The sequence below is a fragment of the Fusarium fujikuroi genome, chromosome FFUJ_chr02 (assembly GCF_900079805.1).
Source record: "Fusarium fujikuroi IMI 58289 draft genome, chromosome FFUJ_chr02".
NCBI lineage: Eukaryota > Fungi > Ascomycota > Sordariomycetes > Hypocreales > Nectriaceae > Fusarium > Fusarium fujikuroi.
This window is the reverse complement of record NC_036623.1, coordinates 3,142,785-3,162,231: the sequence shown is the minus strand read 5'-3', so window position 1 is coordinate 3,162,231 and position 19,447 is coordinate 3,142,785. Positions and strand designations below refer to the sequence as shown.

At 48.5% G+C, this 19,447-nt stretch overlaps 7 protein-coding genes; 3 read left to right on the top strand and 4 right to left on the bottom strand.

Annotated features, from left to right (window-relative positions):
* Positions 1–329: 329 nt before the first annotated feature.
* On the bottom strand, positions 330–1,432 carry FFUJ_04341 (probable nicotinamide mononucleotide adenylyltransferase; the record flags this gene model as incomplete). XM_023572384.1 has 5 exons in its annotated part: positions 330–527; positions 579–988; positions 1,040–1,072; positions 1,119–1,162; positions 1,287–1,432. 5 exons carry the CDS (start codon positions 1,430–1,432, stop codon positions 330–332), a joined length of 831 nt encoding a protein of 276 aa, XP_023426517.1.
* Positions 1,433–5,038: 3,606 nt separating this feature from the next.
* On the bottom strand, positions 5,039–6,882 carry FFUJ_04342 (FAD-binding domain-containing oxidoreductase family protein; the record flags this gene model as incomplete). XM_023572383.1 has 2 exons in its annotated part: positions 5,039–6,114; positions 6,162–6,882. 2 exons carry the CDS (start codon positions 6,880–6,882, stop codon positions 5,039–5,041), a joined length of 1,797 nt encoding a protein of 598 aa, XP_023426516.1.
* A 439-nt stretch (positions 6,883–7,321) lies between these two features.
* On the bottom strand, positions 7,322–9,073 carry FFUJ_04343 (uncharacterized protein; the record flags this gene model as incomplete). XM_023572382.1 has 2 exons in its annotated part: positions 7,322–8,538; positions 8,587–9,073. 2 exons carry the CDS (start codon positions 9,071–9,073, stop codon positions 7,322–7,324), a joined length of 1,704 nt encoding a protein of 567 aa, XP_023426515.1.
* Positions 9,074–11,057: 1,984 nt separating this feature from the next.
* On the top strand, positions 11,058–12,475 carry FFUJ_04344 (uncharacterized protein; the record flags this gene model as incomplete). XM_023572381.1 has 2 exons in its annotated part: positions 11,058–11,921; positions 11,972–12,475. The coding sequence occupies 2 exons, from the start codon at positions 11,058–11,060 to the stop codon at positions 12,473–12,475; spliced, it is 1,368 nt and encodes a 455-aa protein (XP_023426514.1).
* A 466-nt stretch (positions 12,476–12,941) lies between these two features.
* Positions 12,942–13,655, top strand: FFUJ_04345 (uncharacterized protein; the record flags this gene model as incomplete). The annotated part of the gene is made up of 1 exon (XM_023572380.1): positions 12,942–13,655. The coding sequence occupies one exon, from the start codon at positions 12,942–12,944 to the stop codon at positions 13,653–13,655; it is 714 nt and encodes a 237-aa protein (XP_023426513.1).
* Positions 13,656–14,001: 346 nt separating this feature from the next.
* Positions 14,002–15,984, bottom strand: FFUJ_04346 (uncharacterized protein; the record flags this gene model as incomplete). XM_023572379.1 has 3 exons in its annotated part: positions 14,002–14,364; positions 14,423–14,869; positions 14,947–15,984. 3 exons carry the CDS (start codon positions 15,982–15,984, stop codon positions 14,002–14,004), a joined length of 1,848 nt encoding a protein of 615 aa, XP_023426512.1.
* Positions 15,985–17,366: 1,382 nt separating this feature from the next.
* FFUJ_04347 (probable GLO1-glyoxalase I) lies at positions 17,367–18,599 on the top strand (the record flags this gene model as incomplete). XM_023572378.1 has 4 exons in its annotated part: positions 17,367–17,440; positions 17,575–18,040; positions 18,092–18,374; positions 18,424–18,599. The coding sequence occupies 4 exons, from the start codon at positions 17,367–17,369 to the stop codon at positions 18,597–18,599; spliced, it is 999 nt and encodes a 332-aa protein (XP_023426511.1).
* Positions 18,600–19,447: the final 848 nt, after the last annotated feature.

Genomic DNA, 19,447 nt, shown 5'->3' with positions numbered 1-19,447 from the left:
CAGGTTGCGTCAAGAGCGACGTCCTGTCATTAAGGAAAGTGAAAAGTCCACCTCCTCATCACCACGCCTTCTGTATTCCACACTCGATGCATTTAGGACATCTCAATCATTGTGGTCCATTGCGATGACTAACATTGATCCTTTGACCCTGAAAATCGCAACGACTCAAACATCAGATCAGAAGCTGTTCTCGTTCACAGCCTGGGCTCTGGTCTTTATGTCGTGAGCTCTCAATGATTCGGTTACCATGCTCAAAGCTCGGCAGCTGTATCGGGATCGATGTCTGGGTGGGGTACTGGTTCTATCTTTTACCGTAATGACGGAGATAATCAACCAGTGCTGGTGCCGGCATCGGGCCCATTCGTGATGGCCTTCTCCTTGCCCTTCGAGTCAGGCATATCGAGATCGCGATAAAGATTATTCTCGAAAATGTAGCTCACTACAAGATCAGGAATCAAGTAATCAATCGACATGTTACGTTTGAGTAATAGGCGAATCTTAGTGCTACTGATGTCATTGGTAACGACCTGTGCTATCGTTAGTATCACAATACCGGCACAATGATCCGAACAACATACCTGACGAATTATGTGAATATTCTTCTCCCATTGCTTCAGATTTGCCAGGGTTGAATCAATTTCAGTTCCTGTACGCTCCAAAGCAAAAACGCCATAGTTGCCCAGGATGTGGTCAAGGTCACGTTCATCCCACACACCAGGGGTCGACATGGTCTGGATTAGATCGAGACCAGCAAGAAGCACAATGCGGCAGCGCTTTCGAGTTCCGTCAGTGCATTCAACACCGCCCATGACCTCGTTGATCTCATAGTCAAAGTGATCAAGCACTTTGGCAGTTGGGATGTAAGTTGGGCTCTCAGCTTCCCAGGGGTCGACCATTAGCCACTTAGAGCTGTTTTCGGTCGCAAGCCTACACATCTCAATCCGATGATGAGCAGGAGCAAGGCCCTTCTTTTTGTAGGCATCGCTGACTGATATCTGGTTAGTTCAGGTATGTTTCATATGGTAGGACATTCACTTACCAGGACTCAAAAAACCTGCAACAACTTCGAAATCTGATCATGTCAGCGATGCTTCAGAAGCAATGAGCGCGCAACCTACTCTCATTGTGAGCATGGTCCCGAGCCATGGGGAACATCCGAAGGCTGCTCATAAGTCAGCGAATGCTTGTCCAAATATTGACAAATTTCATGATTGCCCAATTATCGAGAGCGTCGATCTTGATCGGACGATCTGCTAAAAGAGCCAAAATCATTAGGGTAAGCTTACTGGAGATACGTGATTGGGCTGAAAGAGCCGCAAGCAACGAGACATAGCGGAGTTTTGTCTGGAGGGCATGATCGCTGGAAGCGGTGCGAGGGAAAGACATAATCCTCCCTCGTGTGCTCCTTAACGTATTGGTAGTCGCAAGCCATTTCGACTGTTGTTTTGTAGTTGATATCGGTTTCTGAGACGAGAGTGGCGGGTTGAGCGGAACGAGGGGTTTCGCGATCCGATGAGCAACAGCGGCCGGCGCCGGTAGTTGACGGCGAACGGAAGCGAGGGGCACGGCAGTATCGGCGCAGAGACCGAATTACGACCGACTTTTTGAAAATGGGCAGATTCGACTAGTTGCGGTGACTGAAATCTTCGAGATTATCAGGCGACGGTCGAAATAGAGACGTGGCAACTTTGCGATTGTTGTTGACTTAATACTGCGCAAGTCTGGCGAAATGGATAGGCGGGCGGCGATGGCGGGGGTTCCGAAATCAGCAAGTATTGCACGTATTATGATGATACAGTAAGAGTTTCGCAGGTATTATCGCTTATTGGGTTGAGGCTGTTGGCGTATAGAGAGGGGTCGTGTAAGTGAATGAGTGAGAGCGTTCGTCTGGGCGGGAATAGAGAAGAAGATGGAAGAGGGAAGTTAGAGTAGAAGAAAGAAGGTTTTCCTTACGGCCCATTCTGCGAGAATTGAATTCAAATCTCCAGGCAGGGCAGGCAGGCATAGGCAAAGGATGGTGGGCAAGTGCTGGGCTGCGCGTGCGCCGAGATCCATTGCCTAGCAAGGGAAAATGTGGGACCACAGAGGGAATAGACTCCGGTGCTGAGCATTGTGGTAGGTCAGATTCAGGCCTGCTAAAGAGTCCGAAGCCTTTCGAACACCCCAGTCACGAATCTTGGACATCCTCCTACCTTAGGTACCTACTAAGCCTGCCAGTAACTCAACTGAACCCCCATGCGAGGTACTGAGCGCACAAGCACCCACAAAATACGAAAGTCCAGGCCTTTGACGCACCATTCGCACGCCATCAACCTCAGTGGAGTGCAACAAAGCCACTGTTTTTGTTGTGTTGCAATTGTTTTGCTCTGGCTGTTGAAGATTTTACACCTGGTGACGCCTGGAATGGTTAGTTTTCCCCATTGGCTCGTTCCCAATTCCCATAAACTACAACACTGGGAACCTCCATTTGTGCCACGATTCCCTTACCATCGAACTCTTTAAGGTTTTCTCTCTCTCTAATCTTCACCCGTGCTTGGACTTGCTCGCTTCAAAGGAAGTCTTGATTACTCACTAAATCATTCACGTTCTAACTCTTAGTGGCGGGGTATGACGAAGGCGATCTGAGCCACTCCACCAAGCCGGCTCGAGGGAACGTGATACAGGGACAGAGGGACATCAGTAGCAGCAGCATGAACCTAAGCTCTACGGTAGCACCAATAGGTTCCCTGCAAAGTTGCATTGTCGGCCTTGGTCTGTCTTAAAACCGAAGCTCATCGCGTTGGTCTCTGGAGCTGTGCTGCATGCCCATAGCTCTCAATAGGTAACTCAGCATCGTTATTAACCGTACAGCTACAAATCATAGCTTCCGTAAATCTTCAACATGCAGACCAAACTCAAAGCAAGATATCTCGGCATGCTATGATGATCTGCTCCGTTTACAACTGACCGGAATTTGCCATTCTCAGAGATTGGCCTGTCTTCCAGTCTGACTTCATTGCTCTGCCGCGAATATGTCTTTGTAAGCACCATGAATCACTTTCTTCAATCCCTGTCAGGAAATGCGGGGTGACTCTAGCTATCTTTGATTGTCAGAACTCCTACGCTGAAGGTTTCTCGATTGACAATTACATAAATGATTGGCATAACTGTGTGATCTTTAGTAAGTTGAGCCGGCGGTGTCTTGAGCCGCCACGATCAGCATTGAGATTATTATCCATTAAATCTCTCAAACAGCAACTTATTATATAGTCAAAGCTCTATTGCTGCAGCTGACTCCACGCTCATCCCTGGGGCATATAAACATGGATGTGCTTGGAGCTCCAAACGAGCTTTCTCCACCACTCTCAACGGCGTTGGACTGTTGACTCGTGATTCAAAAATGCACCGCTTCTCAAATTTAGCACAGCCAATTCGCATGCTGTGACTTTAGAGGGAAAATCAGATCATGGTCTCTTAAGAATATGGATAATTTACGTACATGTCGTGCCCTTGGCGGAGAAGTAGGAGAAACCTCAACGACATTAACTAGTTTTTCGCTATTTTGATTGCCATCGAACCACCAGTCTCATTCTCAAGAGACGATAGAAGCTGTAGAGTCAAAATGGACTTCCTGTGCCTTCAGCCAAGTCCTAACATGAGCTCAATCTCTGAACTATCGAAAGTCACAGACAATAACATTCCACGCCAAGAATTCGTATTAACACCAGGTATTTTCTCTTTTGGCCAGACGGTTTCAAACGACAGCTCGCCTCGATACTAGTCAGACGCCGAGAAAACGCACATGTCTCTGAGCTACTTAGCGGACCAATTGATACTTTTGGAGGGAGTCGAAAGAGGTCCACTGTGCCCCCGGCTTGAAGCTCCTTTCTGCCACGATAGTGCTGCGATGGATTCATTTTAGCCTGTCCGTTTTAGGTGAGCGAGTGATGGGGGTCCGGAATCGCATTTCCTTGCGCCGACAGCGGACCAGCTTGCAAATCCTCGGAAACTCGGTGTCATCACTGTCAATATTTTATCCGAGGAAATAGAGGTATTTTGCTGTTCTTGGGGGGGAAACCATTCGTGTGGATATAGTCGAGACACAGGGCAGTGATTTGAAGCCTGCTGTTTCTGGGAGGATATGTCAACAAGAAGAACCGTTTTGAGCGACTTCGGGACCATTGGAAAGAGGATATCCACCAGGGGTCAACAATTGGGGCAATTCATAGTAGAAGTTTTCACTTTCAGACTCTCTTGGTTCATGGTGGCGTTTCTGAGAATTATGAGAACCCTCCTAGTTACAGTATGAAAGAAAAGATGAAAGACGCCGTGACAGCCTATTACAACCTGAGTTTTCTCATACTTAAGAGGCTATAAAGTTCTACTATCAGGCGCATTTGCTCACAAGGTTAGAAGTTTGGCCTTACTCTATGCCCAAGTTGACGAAATTTACAAGGGATACCTCTCACACCTTTTCGGACCCCGAGACCTTCATCCACTGTTAGCCAGATCAAGGAAAAGCCAAATCTTCCACTTGAGCTTAATAATATTAGATTTATAAGTCTCTCCGCCATATACAAAGAACCCAAGTGCGGATCCGCCTCGGGTGTGGGACAAGGCGTAACTCCCGGTTCCCGAGCATGTTTGCGGGGAAACGAGTTCATTAGATTAGATGACTACAGAGGTAGCCTTTACCAATTTATTCTCGATTCAGGAGATTCTCGCAGGACAGCCAAGTTTTGTTTTCATTTGATGATTTGACATACGCGGCGTTGGTCTTCTTTGCCAGGTCTACATATGCTCTCGGCGAGAGGCTGATGGAGAACAAGTCCAGTTCAAGAAGCTCGGCTCTTCTCCTCAACCCCAGACTTGACTAACTCGGCAGTGGAACGCTCCCCGCAACTAGAGGCAAACTTCAGGGAACATGGGGTTTGACCCTACGGTACTTCTTCAACTGCCCTTTGCACCGCCGTAAGCTAACATGAACCTCCGGCGGGCCGAGGTCTGAGACATGTTCTCAGGGAAGCAGGAAAATACTTCAATTTGTATGCTACAGTCCTTAATATCCAAAGTCCTCCCAGACAACCTTCTCTCCCAGCAACCAGCCTTCCAGAGCAGCCAGTAGAGCTGGTGCTGTGCACAGAAAGAAACGGGCGTTTTGGCCCTTGAACCTCTCGACATCATCAGCGCCTATTCGTCGCTTTACTACCCGTGTCCCAGCTCGCTCGGCGTCCTCCAACAAGTCCTGCTTGTCCGGTAGACCAGTGAGGAAGAGTGTAGTCACATTTGACAGCCCTGGAGTTCTTAGGAACGTGTCACTCGCGAGTGGTAAGTCCTCGTAGCGTAGAGTCCAGAGCAGGGCAAATGGAGCTTTGTGTTGAAGTACAGCTGGTGCTTGTGCAAGCACAGGCGTAATTCCAACACCAGCGGCGATAAAGACAGATTGAGGGCCATTTGATTCCAAAGGGATGCGGAAACCCTCTTCACCGCCAAAGCCAATCACTGGTATCTCCAAAGGCACACGAGGATTGTGCTTTCTAAGGAAGTTCGTTACCGGACCATGTTTCCTCGTTGTGATCTGTACCTCTTTATTGTTGTCTGGTGGGCTTGACACAGTGAACGTTCTGACATAGTCATCGTTGATACTTTGAGGATCGTGATCGGCCATATGACTGTAGCCACTCGACACTTCCTGCTCAAAGTCCAAGGTGATGTACTGTCCTGCATGCCATGCATTGATAGGCTTTGTCGAAGAGAGCTCAAAGGTGTATCGATCAATGGACGGCGTCAGAACTTCACGCTTAGTCAAGCTTGCCGTGATACCATTAGATGAGGCCTCGGCAATATGTGCATCATGTTCTGAGAGCAAGTGGCGGACAGGAGGGTTGTAAGGCGAGTACTCGCCCAGTGCACCTCGGAAAGGCAGTCCCGACTTGACGAACTTTGCGGCAGTAATTGAGATCTTGACTGCAAGTTTTGTTCTTGCAAGATAGGAAGAAGCCTCATCGCCAACAAGTATTGATGCGCTGCCTGTGGCGTAAAGAACGTTGGCTGTGTTGTAATCTGGAATAGCGATGCCAACCAGTGGATTCACTCTGAAGTTGCCGAGTGTTTGATATAGTCTATTGCCAGAGACTGATACTTCATTAGTGTTGTTCATAATATAGAAATATCAAACTCACACTCTGGATATATCAGTTCCAACCCATCTTCTTCGTTCTTGATGATCCTCATGAACCCAGGACTTCCTCCGCGATGATTTGTATCCATTGTGACCCCATTTGTGCTCGACAAGAAGAACATGTCTGCCGCTGCAACCAGATCTAGGGCCTCCTGCAACAGGGGTAGCTTGTCCGAGACAAGCTCTGGTGCCATCTCATTAGGCACAATATCCTTCTTGTTGAGATATTTCGGACAGTTGCCCAGACTCTCGGTTATAGCCATGGCCATCTGTACTGCTTTGCCTCCCTCAACTGTGGCACCAGCAATCATGTTTCCTACCAGCTTCACGCGATCTCTGGTCTCCAGGTCGATAGACAATCCTGCCATTCCCTTTCCTTCACCTTCGTTTGGCCTGTTGATGACGCCTTGTTTCACCCCTTCATCATCAATCCCGTCCCACAGAGCTCTAAAAACAGGGTCATGGCTAGCATCAACTGAGCTGTTGAACGCCAGTACGCCTTCAGCTACTGGCCTTGCAAAGCCCCGATCTCCGCCCCATACTGTCGTCCATGGGCGACCCTCGCTATCCAGCGTTCCGAGGGCTACCAAAGGCGACTGCATCACTCGCATGCCATACTGGGGAGCTAAACCTGGAAACGTTGGGTTTCCTCTTGTAGGGACTTTGAGTTGCTTTTGCACGGCTAGTTCGCCATCGTGCCATTCTGATGTCGCCGAGGGCATGTTGTTCTCGATAAAGGATCCGTATAATTGTAGTAAATGACTTTGAAATGCGTATTGTAAGCTCAGTGCAAGACTGTGAAAGAGAGTGCTCAAAAGAAATAGCTTGGTCATGCCGCCCTATAAATCCTCTGACTTAGTCAATTCTCTGTCATCAGTGTATGTCAGCAACCAAGATTGACTTCCTACTATCGACAAATTGTCAGCCGTGGACTTGTCTCTTTTAAGGGCGTGGTTGACGAAACTGCAGGGTTGCTCACGACATTAGCACGAATAATAAGTAATCAGAACGCCCAAGTCAGCATGGCAACGCCACTCCCTCACACATGTCAAATATGGTCATCTATCACTTTAACTCAGGCTTCTTATGTAAAAAGTCCACATGGACATGACATTATTGATTCGTGATTCATTAATAATCCAATATATTTGATATGATCATTTACCACCCCCCTGGTCTTTGAGATTCAACGTCATAATTATAGGGAGGAGCCCTTTCAGGTCTCGCAGATGCTGCGCGAGGCGGCATTGGGTTCGTCAAGTTCCTTTGTGGAGGTCCCCGAAAAGGCATTGGCCCTGTGGCACTTCGTACTGGAGGAGCGAAGGGCCGTTGCATTGCGGCTCCGCCCTGATGAGAGTTCACAGATGATGCAGTGCTCATACGACCTCCCGGATTGTAAGCTTGGTATTGGGGTGCCTGAGCCAAAGGAAATGTTCCCGTGGGCTGCGAAAAGGTATCCATAGGGCGAGCGCTAGAAGCGCGAGTCGGGGGAGGGAAGAAAGGCGCCATGTCAGAGTTCATTGGACCAGGACTCTCTGTAAATCGCCCAGGAAGAGTTGCCATTGGGTCCATTGCCATTTGGTTTGGAGGATAAGGCCCAAAGTTGTCATGCCTGTCAGTGGTAGATCGGGTTTGAGAGTGGCCCTGGTATTTAATGGGAGGCACATCAGGCACGGGGGATGCAATCCGTCCATATCCACCTCCAGATCTAGAAGTGGCTCGGGATGCGTAGCTCACGATAGATGCCGTAGTGCCCTGTCTAGATGGTAAAGTTCGTTCTGAAGCTGTGGGTGCGTTCTCCATGCCACCTGGCGTACCAGGGCGTGAAGTGTAAGGCGGCAGTGTCATCATGGTGTCGTTACGATTCAGCATAGGGGGGTGATCCATTTTGGTGACTGGGCCAACGTTTGGCAAAGTTGGTAGAGTGGCAGCTCGATCGAGGTGAGGCTTCTCTCCATTCTTCTTGGCCGCCTTGATTTCAGCCTTGAAGCGGCTGGCCTCCTCCCTAGCTAGAGCTTTGTTGACCGTCTTTGTGACGATCTTCATCAACGCCTTGGTGACCTTCCGCTCGCAGTATCCAGAAAGACCACCGTCGGCAGCAGGAATCCAATGGTACAAAAAGAATACCCAAAACAGAACGGCAGCGAGAAGGAAAAGCGCAGAAAATACCCAGATAACCAGAGTGAAACACATTCCGGAGAGGATAAGTGCCTGTTGATAATCTTCTTCGGCAAGGATCTTGATCTTTTCGAAGAATCCAGTAATGGAGTCGCCCACATTGTCAGCTGTAGGAGTCAATTGCGCCTCATACACTGATTTGAGTGTGAAGGCATTGAGGACCTGACGGGGACCTGAGCAGATGATGACTCGGATCCAGGCTATAGAAATCAGTAAAGAGTACTTCATAAGTTAACGTGTAAGCATACCTTGAAAGTTGAAGTATGTGAAAAGCGCAATATATTGTGCGCCTTCTTTACTTTTGGTGAGTTCTGCAAAGACTAGGAATCTTTTCCAGCCTTGCGAACCAAGTCGAATTGACTCCCATCGAACAGCTAAGCTGTCAAGATAGGATTCCGCAACATTCCCTCGTCTGATGACCCGAAAGGCGCGGAAACCCTCGTAAGCTAGGTTGATGAATGAGAGAATAATGCAAATAGAGAAGATCCATTTCGTGACGTCAAAAGAGATGGCAGGATCGATCTTTGAAGACCAACGATCGAACACGAGTAGATTGACGGCAGTAAAACTGTCAACAACATAGACAGCAACTGAAACGAGAAGCATAAGCCACAGGTAGATATAAGCGAACACAGTTCCGCATCCACGGCTTTTAAAGTCGCGGAGATTGATGTATTCCCATTTCTGGTCAGCAATCCCCACAACCTGCTTCTTTCGATTTCCGCAGCAAGTCATGGTGAGGACTGCGAGAGTCTGAAGAAGCTATTTCGAAAACAGAGGTCGTCGGTGGGTATAAAGGTTGTCGAGTGACAGAATATCGGGTTCCTTCGCCAGCGAAGACCGAATACACCGCTATTGAAAGAAACGAAGCAGGAACGTCACAAAAAATATATATATATATATATACTGAAAATAAGCGATCGTGATAATTTCGTGCTGCAACCGGTGCGCGATAAGTGAGGGTTTAGTGTAAAGTTGAACACATGGCTGTAGTTGCCTGTAGTTGATAATGTCGTATATACTTTCGATTGGTAGGTTGATTTGTTTGTCCAAGAGAAATATTGTAGCCAGGTATCTTTAAGGGATGAGTGAAATTGGTAAATGTAGAGCTCAATAGAGAACAATAGCCATATAAAGATGGCTGTTCTCGGTGATTGAATGACGATATATTGTTTGAGATTCGAGACAATGGAATGAAAGATTGACGAAACCGACACAAAAGAGATTGTACTCCGTACCGAAGCCAAGAAAAGAGCCGTCAAAGCCGTAGTGTGAACTATTACTGTACAATAGCAGTAGAAGGCTGGAAGATGAATGAAAGAGAGTCTGGAACAATGATGTACGGCAGAAATGGGAGGGATGTTTCAAATGAGAGGAGAGCCTCGGGGCTAAGGTAGTTAAATCGCATTATTATCCAGCACTGACTTGACTTCAAACAGGAAGGAGCGGAGATCAGCATCTACAGCAAGTGTAACGCTACGAGAACCCTGGCCTTTAGTGGCGCCACTGCCTGCAGGTACCAAACGCCAAACGTTGGGAGCATTATCTTGAGGGGTTCATCGAGACCAATGATTGGCTGTGGAGAGGCTGCGGCGCGGAACAAGGCCACTATCAACAAGAACTCAGTGGTTATGAGCCTATTGCCTCTGTCGGACCTTGGATGGAGAAGACTAGGCATTGCCGCTGGTGTTCGCTCATTTCTCTTGTTTCAGTGGCTGGGTTTTCTTTATCCTCCAACCGCCAACTGGAATCTTGACGGCCCAAGAAGACGGGCGCAACCAATCCCGCGGCGCCAGACACTAACAGCGAATCAGGGCGATTAGCCGCCATGTTCAGCGGTAATAATTCAGGATAACAACAACGCCGTGTAACCAGAACTGACAGCACATTATCAAATGAAACTTGGATCGGTGCTCCCGAATTCTCGAGTTTCAGCGTGGTTGCATCGCAACAAATCCCCCAATTCTCTCGGGTCACTCGAATGGGTGAAACATGCTAATAGTGGTCGGGTTGCCTCCCCCGCGTCAATCCATGCCATGAGCACCGAGACTGTTGCACACAAAGTCCAGAGCTAACTTGGTCGCAATCCTGGGTCTTGGGCATTTTGGAAACCCCGCTTGTAAATCTTCATTTCCCGTAGGACACCATAAACTCACAATCACTCACTGGCATCACATGAGTTGGTGAGACGAGATGCCTCGTCAATCAAGAACTATCACAACCTGCCTCGGTGACAACCATGGCCACAATGACAATCACCGGTTGCTGGCTCCTGGCTGCTTCAAAATTGAGAAATAACGCAATCGACGGCAGTTGGCCATTGTGGACTGAGTGCTCACCCATGACGTTATAAACTTTCCCTTCACACTTTTTCTTTGTTCGAAACAACTCTAAAATGGTCGTGCGAGCAACGAATGGATGGTCCTATACATGAGACTATGAGCTACTCCCCGCTATTCACATCAGTGACTGACAAAATCAGACATCTCTTTGTTTGGATAGCGCAAATAGCATCGCATTCACTTGAACAAAGAAATGAGGCAATCATTGGCTTCGTCCAATATGTGGCGGAGTTGGGTTCTTTGTTATCTGTTCCCGTCCCAGGGACGGCGGCAGAGGTCATGACAAGAGGAATATTTACTCTCAGAGATATCTTGAACATCTCATCTACTACATCTTTCTCTTGTCTCGAGTGAACATCTCCGTCTTTGCCATCACCATGACTTCCGGATACTCGTCGGATCCTGATATCAGGATGTTCGGTAGTCTCAAGACAAAGGTTGAGAAACCAACATTTGAGCTCGTCGAGCAGGTCAAGAAGAATGTCTGGATTGTTACGAGAAAAGGGGACCCGCGACGAGAGAAATATCTCGCCAGTCCTAGCAGCCCCTTCGGAGTGAAGCCCGATGGTACTGTCGATGTCACGAAGGCACATCGAGAAGCTGAGGCTCTCAACACACTTCTGTCGGCGCACAATCAAGCCTACACTATCCGTCAGATCCTCAACCACGAAAACCTCATTTCTATCGTTGGTGTCATAGAGAATTGGCATTTCAACAAGTCGCAAATATCTGACCTCATCCCGGAAAACAATGTTCAGATGCTCGTCTGGGACTTTGGTGATGCTGGCAACCTCAGCGCTCTGTTCCGCCATTATCCCTGCACAAGTCCTGAATTCTATCTGCCGGAATCTCTCTGTTGGCACGTTCTGCGTTCTTTGATTCGCGCAGTGACTTATCTCCATGACGGGAAACGACTCATTTACCTGCCCGAGCAACCTGGTCGTCACGCGGTCAGAAAATGGGTTTCTGTCAACACCGATTGGTTCCCAATTCTGCATCGTTGCATCGAGCCTATGAATGTCTGGCTTCAGCATCCTCGTGGCAATGAGACCTATGGCCAATGCAAATTAGGCGATTTTAGCAATGCAGCTGTCACATGTCACATTGTGGATGACCAATTCAATCCTAACACTAGTCACTCAGATTCGAATGGGATGGCATTAGCTACAAAGGAGGGGATGTGGCGACTGGAGGATACACGATCTGACTCTCGTGTCCCCCCAGCGTCGATTTCGAACGAGGTTGGTACCCAATACTGATCAATAACCTGCCACTAACTCACATGCTGTAGGGAGATCGACCCTATACCCTCGGGGATGAGATGTGGTCTATTGGTGTGACGGTTTTCACCATGATGACTGGCCAGGCTCCAACTTACTACTGTGAGGAATGCGGTTGTTCACATGTCACTTTCTGCGAAGACGGTGGCTGTCTAGAGAAAAAGGCCATTGCAAAAGGATGTGACTGTTTTCTCGGTGGCTGTGAGCATGTAAGCCAGACGGAGTGTGAGGAAGAGGTCTCAGGATGGCCCGATTGTCCAGCTTGGCATAATTGCTCCGAGTTCACCATCAACATTCATTCGTACCTTGCACGAGCTCGTTACACCAAACCATTGCGTGCCATGATCATGTCAATGCTGGGATATAACCCTGCACAGAGAAATGAACCTTGGGTTCGAATGGCAGAGGTCGCGCAGATGGTGGAGCTCGCATATGGGCAGTGGAAACAAGAGACTGAGGAGGGGAGACTCTACGTGGATGTTGAGGATGACCTGCTTCAGAGAGCTACACACTGAGGGAGTGAGTAAGTAGAAATAAGTATAGTAGGCTCTTATCTCCGTATGTTATTTTTTTTATTACTACTCTTATAAACCCAGATAATTTCTTTGGGTGCCTCACAATAATCATGTTCTTTGTCTTGGACCTCGAATTAAAGAGCCAATGATCTTACACGACTGCATGTCAACTTACAGAGCCAATGAGATAAAACCAGTCACAAGCTCTCCACCTTCGGGCCCCGCCATCAACAAGGCTTGGACAAGTTGAACCTGGCCTGGACCTGAGCCGTTTCCCCATTCCACCTCAACACGCATCAAGGCTTGACTCTTCTTTTCTTCCAAGCAACGAGCGGGTCTTTTCTCGTTCCTGTATAATAATCAAGCCCTATTTGCCTTATCTATCGAAGAATCACGTCAATTTCTGTATTCGAGAAAGTCCCCAGAGGCGGCTATCAACTTATCAATCGCCAATCGTTCAATCACCATGTCCATCTCCCACCCAACGCCTCCTCTTCTCCTCACAAAGCGCCTTACGGCGTTCCTCAACGCGAACCGAACTCCCCAGCTTCCTACCCTTCTTCTTACAAGCCCTCACGGCAAGCTTCTCGCACACGCAAGTCCTCATCCTGTAGCCGCTCTTCGAACACACGCTACCGTTGCCGCATCACTCCTTGCCATACACTCCACCTCGGCACCTGCCCTCGCTGCGTCTCTACCCGGTTCTCGCACACCCGATCCGATCGGAAGCTCGCCTCCTGAAGAGGATGACCTCGAAGACGAGACAGATCGATTATCACAAAGTCAGCAGCTCGACTCACATAAGTCTGGCAAGGGACGTGGCATCAAGCCTGCTACTGTCACGGTTCAACTTACGAGCGGGACTGTCGTGATCCGTAGGTTGAAGTGCGGTCTCCTCTTCGTCTGCGTCGGACCCGCCAACCCAGATGTCACGGAGCATGGTGTGCCAAATGTGCATGATCTCCATGTTCCCGCTGGCGAATCCTCTCATGTTGGCAGTCCAGATGGAGCAGACAGTATTCTGAGTACTGGTGGACAAACAACAGCTAGTCTCGAGAGCAACGCAGGCTCTGCCGCTGCAGTAACTGCCCTTCGCCGTCATGCCACTGAGCTAGCTCGTTGGCTTGACGACAAGCTTGGAACACTGACTGTTCCAGAGGAGGGTGTTGGCGTGGAGTAATGGCACCATGTTTGGTACAAAGCGAATTGGCATAGACGGCGTTGGGATTTCTTATGAGGGATAATCAAGGAGTGATCTGAGAAAGGCTTCTTAGTAGGCGTTAAGGGCTGCCTCTTACAGAGACGGCATTTATATAATCGAGACATTGATGATACGTAATATTTTTGCTCAAAATAAGGGTATAAGAAATAAAAGCCGCTTCCAGAGACTGGATGTTTCAAGACCCCATACCAATCCATTCCTAAATAACTCCATAGCTCATAACGCCTCCGTATGCTTTTAGTTCCATGGTGCAAAGACTCGAATCCTTCGGGGCACTCCAATATTCCCAACAGAAAGAAACAGGCTACTCTATACTCATACGCATGATCCCATCATGAGTATCAATCATTCCTTGGAAACCAACTCGGCCTTTGCTGTTAAGTCGCCCTGCCGCAGAGCTACTGCCGGATAGGTTTCCTGGTGTGCTACCGGCTTCGCTTGGTGCGCTGCTGCCGGCCTTATCGCCGCCGTTGCTACCGGGACGAGAACCCCACGACATACCGTCTCGTTGGAGTGGACTCTGCATGACTGGTGAATTGTGAACGCTCATCCCAGGGCTGACAGCTCGACGTTTGAAGCTAACAGGATCAAAGTCATCGTCCCGGCGACGTTTACTGTTAATCCTTCGAGTTATTTCTGCAGCAGTTGGTGGTTGAGTACTGCCATTCTGCGGGGCCCGAGACATTAGTTTGTTGTTTCTTTTGGCCAGACAAGGGTGCACTTACAGTAGCTCCACCAACTGACGGTGAGTCCATCGCCACGTCTTCGCTGATACCTGAGGATGAGCCTCGAGGAAGAAATGCGGCAGGAGGCGGTGTGGTTCTGGCGCCGCCAGTGCTACTTGACTCAGAAAAGGTGTCCCAAAACGTCTTACCCTTTGAGTTCTTGATAGCATGTTGCTTAAAACTGCTAGAGAGACCCATGGATATGTCGCCCATGATATCGTCCTCAGGTACGTCGTTCAGACCTTCTTGCTGTGTCAAGTTGGGTGAAGAGGGTGCTGTTGTTGATTGAGTTGATTCCAAAGCCGGTTGTGTGATCCTGGGTTCAAGCTCCATGTCGCAATCACGAACTTGTTTGACAACTTCTGCCTCTCGACGAAACTCAGACTCAGCGGGGGTGCTCTCTTCCATGAGCGCAGCACGAATGCGTGCAAATCCTTTTGTCTTGGGCTGTACCGTATTAGTTGCGCACTCGCATTGATCTGATATAAGTGACTTGCCAAAAGATTTCCCCGTCTTGTTACTACCCTCCGAATGACATTGCGCTGCCCATCTCCAAGCCCGTCCACATCGCCCATTGCTCGTGTCTCATCGGAATCTGCACCAGAAATGTGCAATTGATTAGCCTGCCAACTGATGCTCTCGCGACGAGCTCGAGAAGAATTAGTTGGTGGTGACTTGGATAGAGATGCACCACTGAATCCCAGTCCCAAGGGCCCACGATTCTTCTTCTTGGCTTGTTTGCGGGGTCTTTGTCGCTGTTGGAAGCTCATGAGGCTGCTCATTGCAGGGGATCCAAAGGTCCCACCAGACCCTTGGGGACCGAGAATTGGTCCAATCTTATGGACCTGCGGAGTTGTTACGTAGGTCTCGTCCATATCCTCGTCCATCAGCTCATCGTCATCAGAGGTACTTGACGAATCAGAGCCAATCGCCTGACTCCCAAGCGAGCTGCTGATGTGCATCTTTTCCTGATTGCCCATGACGGACCACAGAGACGTCGACGTTTGTTCTGGGCCTGCATAATGACTTCTTCGGCTCGGTATGTTCATTGCCCGGCCACCAGCGGTGGGCGATGAGTCGGGAGAGGACTGTTCGGCGAGAGTCGAGTGATGTAGACTGGTAGCGGCACGAGAGAAGTCGAGACCACGGGAGCGACGAGGAAGTATATTGGTAGGAGATGCGTATATCTGGGAGTGGTCCAATTTAGGTGATAAAGGTGCGGGTTTGACGTATGAGTTCGCGGCTGGTGGAGTAAATTCTCGAGGGGGCATTTGTATGGAAAAGCCACGATTGGAGAAGTTTGGGCGTCGGGGCGTCACTGGCTGGGGAGTCGGAATACTAGTGTCGTCTTTTGAGGTCCGTCGAGATGCCTCGACGATGCGTGGTGAGGGAGAGAGTCGAGAGGGGGTTCCTCCTCCATCGGACATGGACCGCGTTTTCGTCAAGGGCGACCGAGCCTGAGTTTCCTGCAATCCAGTAACTTCCTGATATCCAACAGCCTTCAAATCGTCCATGGTGGCAGAGTCCTCATATTCGCCCGCAGTATTTCGGAATCGATCCATGATGGCTAAATTGCTGCTTTTGCAGGCGGACGGTTTGCGGTTTCGAGTTGGCGGTCACTATTGCTAGCCTTGAACGTAACTTTGAACAAGGGGCAATAGCTGAGATGAGGATAAAAATATCATGGCATTACATGCTGTGATGTGGTGAGGGTTGAGGAAGGAAACCGTAAAAGAGAGGGCGCCAAGTTAAAGAACGCGAGGTATTGCGATGAGTGGGCGGCTGCTATTACTGACTACAGCAACCTCGAGGTGAGTAAATAGAAATCCATCTCTTTTAGGTTTGGCCGCCTAGCGCCGCTAAGTTAGTTCCACAGACTGTTGGCGGCTGAGAAGGGCCCCGCAAGGCCAGCGTCAACAGTGAAACATTGAATTGCTCATCAACATGGATATGATTAGTCTATGAATTTTATTTCCATGGGCATGGCTGTGCTGTAATTAAAATAGTCCACAAGTTACTGGCTTCTTTTAAGTACAGTTTATCTTGAGTTCATGCGGCAAGGTACGAGTCTGCAGCATTCACCACGTGCGTACGGCAGTTGGCCTAGGTTAATCTTGACGACATATTCGGTAAAGGTGCATATAGCTGGGTGCATTTTGTACGGCTTAAACAATCGGAGGCCTGTATCTTTAGCAAATGGAGATACGCAGTGTAGGATCAGCAGCCCTTTTATGTCACCAAGCCGGGGCCTAGTGACGTATTAACTGGCATGTATATTGTGTGAGAATGAATATTATGCTACTGCTTATTGAAATGGAAGCCTGTGTCATACCAAACAGTGAGAGAAGGGTCGAGATGTAAACTGACGACAATAGCCAATGGACCTTGTATGGAACAATGCACCTTTTCGATATTAGGACAAGAATTTACCCGCCCAATAAGCACCAGATTATCCTATAAGGGACTTGTAACAGATACTTATGTTAGCAATTTATTCAGTTCCGAATATATACATCGTCGTTCCGAGAATACCTTCAAGCTACCCTACACTAAAGCGTGTTAATCAGTTTTGAACTTATGGTGTCTCTTTCATGATCTATGATTATAAGAGAACCGACAGACGTCCTTTGATATAGTTAGATACAAAGTCATTGTAAATGACTGAGTAGTGAGTGCTGTTGAAATAGTGATCTCTCTGCTTCCATGCTTTGACGTCAGACCGGAAGTGGGGTATGGAGGGGCATTACCTCAACGATGTTTCGGCTAACTATCATGATAAAATCCAATAACTTCTCACAGATTCAATTCATACTGCACCAACAGCTCAATGAACTTTGCAAGAGCCGCGCAGCGCATCAGATCCATTCAAAACTTTCTTACTAGACAGACAGTTCCTCCTATCCCAGTACCTGCTATTGCGGCTGGACAATCCAGATTAGTCACCATGGCTTCAACTACAGATACCAAGAACTACAAGTTCAACCACTCAATGCAAGTGCAGATCTTCATGCATCTTCGGTACGAAAGTAGTTGCTAACTCGGTCCAAAAGGATCCGAGTCAAGGACCCCAAGGCTTCCGGTATGTCAGACACCTTGATGTCCACAGCCCCGATCATCAAGCCTCGCCTTAAGCTTAAATTGAACAAACTCAGTACTTGTGCGAATATTGACTCAAATGTAGCTAAATTCTATGAATTCCTTGGAATGAGCCTTGTTAAGAAGCTCGAGTTCCCTGATAGCAAATTCGATCTCTACTTTTTCGGCTATGACTCTCCCAATGCCCTGTCACACAACAAGAGCACTTTCGACAGACAAGGACTCATCGAGTTGACTCACAACTATGGCACTGAGGATGACCCTGAGTACAAGGTGAACAACGGTAACCAAGAGCCTAACCGTGGGTTTGGCCACACCTGCATTGCCGTCGACAACATCCAGGCCGCCTGCAAGCGTATTGAGGATGCTGGTTACAAGTTCCAGAAAAAGCTGACAGATGGACGCATGCGAAACATCGCCTTTGTACTTGACCCTGATGGCTACTGGGTCGAGGTCGTTGCCAGAAATGATTACAAGCAGACGGAAGATGTGAAGGAGACTAATGTGTCAACTTACACTATGGTTTGTTCACTATCCTTGTCGATCTTCTAGAACATGTAGCTAACGATGTAGAATCACACCATGCTCCGTGTCAAGGATGCTGAGAAGTCTTTGAAGTACTACCAGGAGGTTCTTGGCATGTCCCGACTGCGCACCCTCGAGAACCCTGAGGCCGGCTTCAACCTCTACTTCCTTGGCTACCCTGGCGATCAGCCTTTCCCTGACGGCCAGGATGAGAACACTATCACCCATCGGGAGGGTCTTCTTGAATTAACATGGAACTATGGCACTGAGAAGGACGAGAACTTCCACTATCATGACGGCAACAGCCAGCCTCAGGGATTTGGCCACATCTGTAAGTTACTACCTGTATAGGAGAGCATGCATGATGCTGACAAGTTTAGGCGTTTCGGTTGACAACATTGATGCGGCTTGCAAGCGATTCGAAGATTTGAACGTGAGCTGGAAGAAGAGGCTTACAGACGGCCGAATGAAGAACGTTGCCTTCTTGCTGGATCCTGATGGCTACTGGATTGAGCTTGTGCAGAATGAGAAGTTCTCTGGCAAGGAGAACTTCTAGATGTCCATACTTTCACATCCTATAACAACGGAGCCTTATATCTTGAGATTAAGAAATCAAACTTAGAAACGATGTCATGAAATAAGGCATAAAATCTACGCAAACTTAGCCGCATAAGAAGCAAAATGAATGATGCGCAATGGAAAAGGCGTGGGGCAAGAAATTGATATCCGGTCGTTTTCCCCACAGCTTAAGGCTCTCATCGTACAAATAGCCATCTTGTACCTTGATAGTTACAGTGATATCCATTTCCGTTGGAGGTCAATTACTCAAGAGCGCCCTTAAAACAGAGAATCGATTCGATAGTATCGATCCAGGCATTTGTGCACATTGAGACTATATTCCAGGTTGGCCGGTAAGCCATGTTGCCGGGTTCTCGCCCGTCATGTACCAGGTGAGCGTATCCAACACAACTGGACTCCTTTGCCCGGGAGACACGGGTCGTTTCCATCGGTGGCACTGGAATGCCTGTGTTATGTACCCCACGACGGGCCGTGGCTTGCAGTAGTTGAACATGGAGAAATGAGGGGTTGCTGCTTAGGCTGAGTCTGAGATACAGGTGCCACACCAAAGCTCAAGCTTCAAGCTCCACGGACATTGATGGTTATTGGTGCCCCGCCATATCCTGTACCGTGCCGTAGTACTCTGACGGTAATCACAATACTTCACTCGCTGAGCGCGCAGATGAACCACCCCCGCGCCAGAGATCACTGCCTCCGTGGGGTGCTTGCATGGGAGGACAGACTTCTGCATCTCAATCTGCCCGTTCTTATTAAGGACTTTTACTTTGAGAAACGGTGATCAAGACTGATCTGGGCTCATTGGATTGGGTAGCCAAAAAGGTGGCG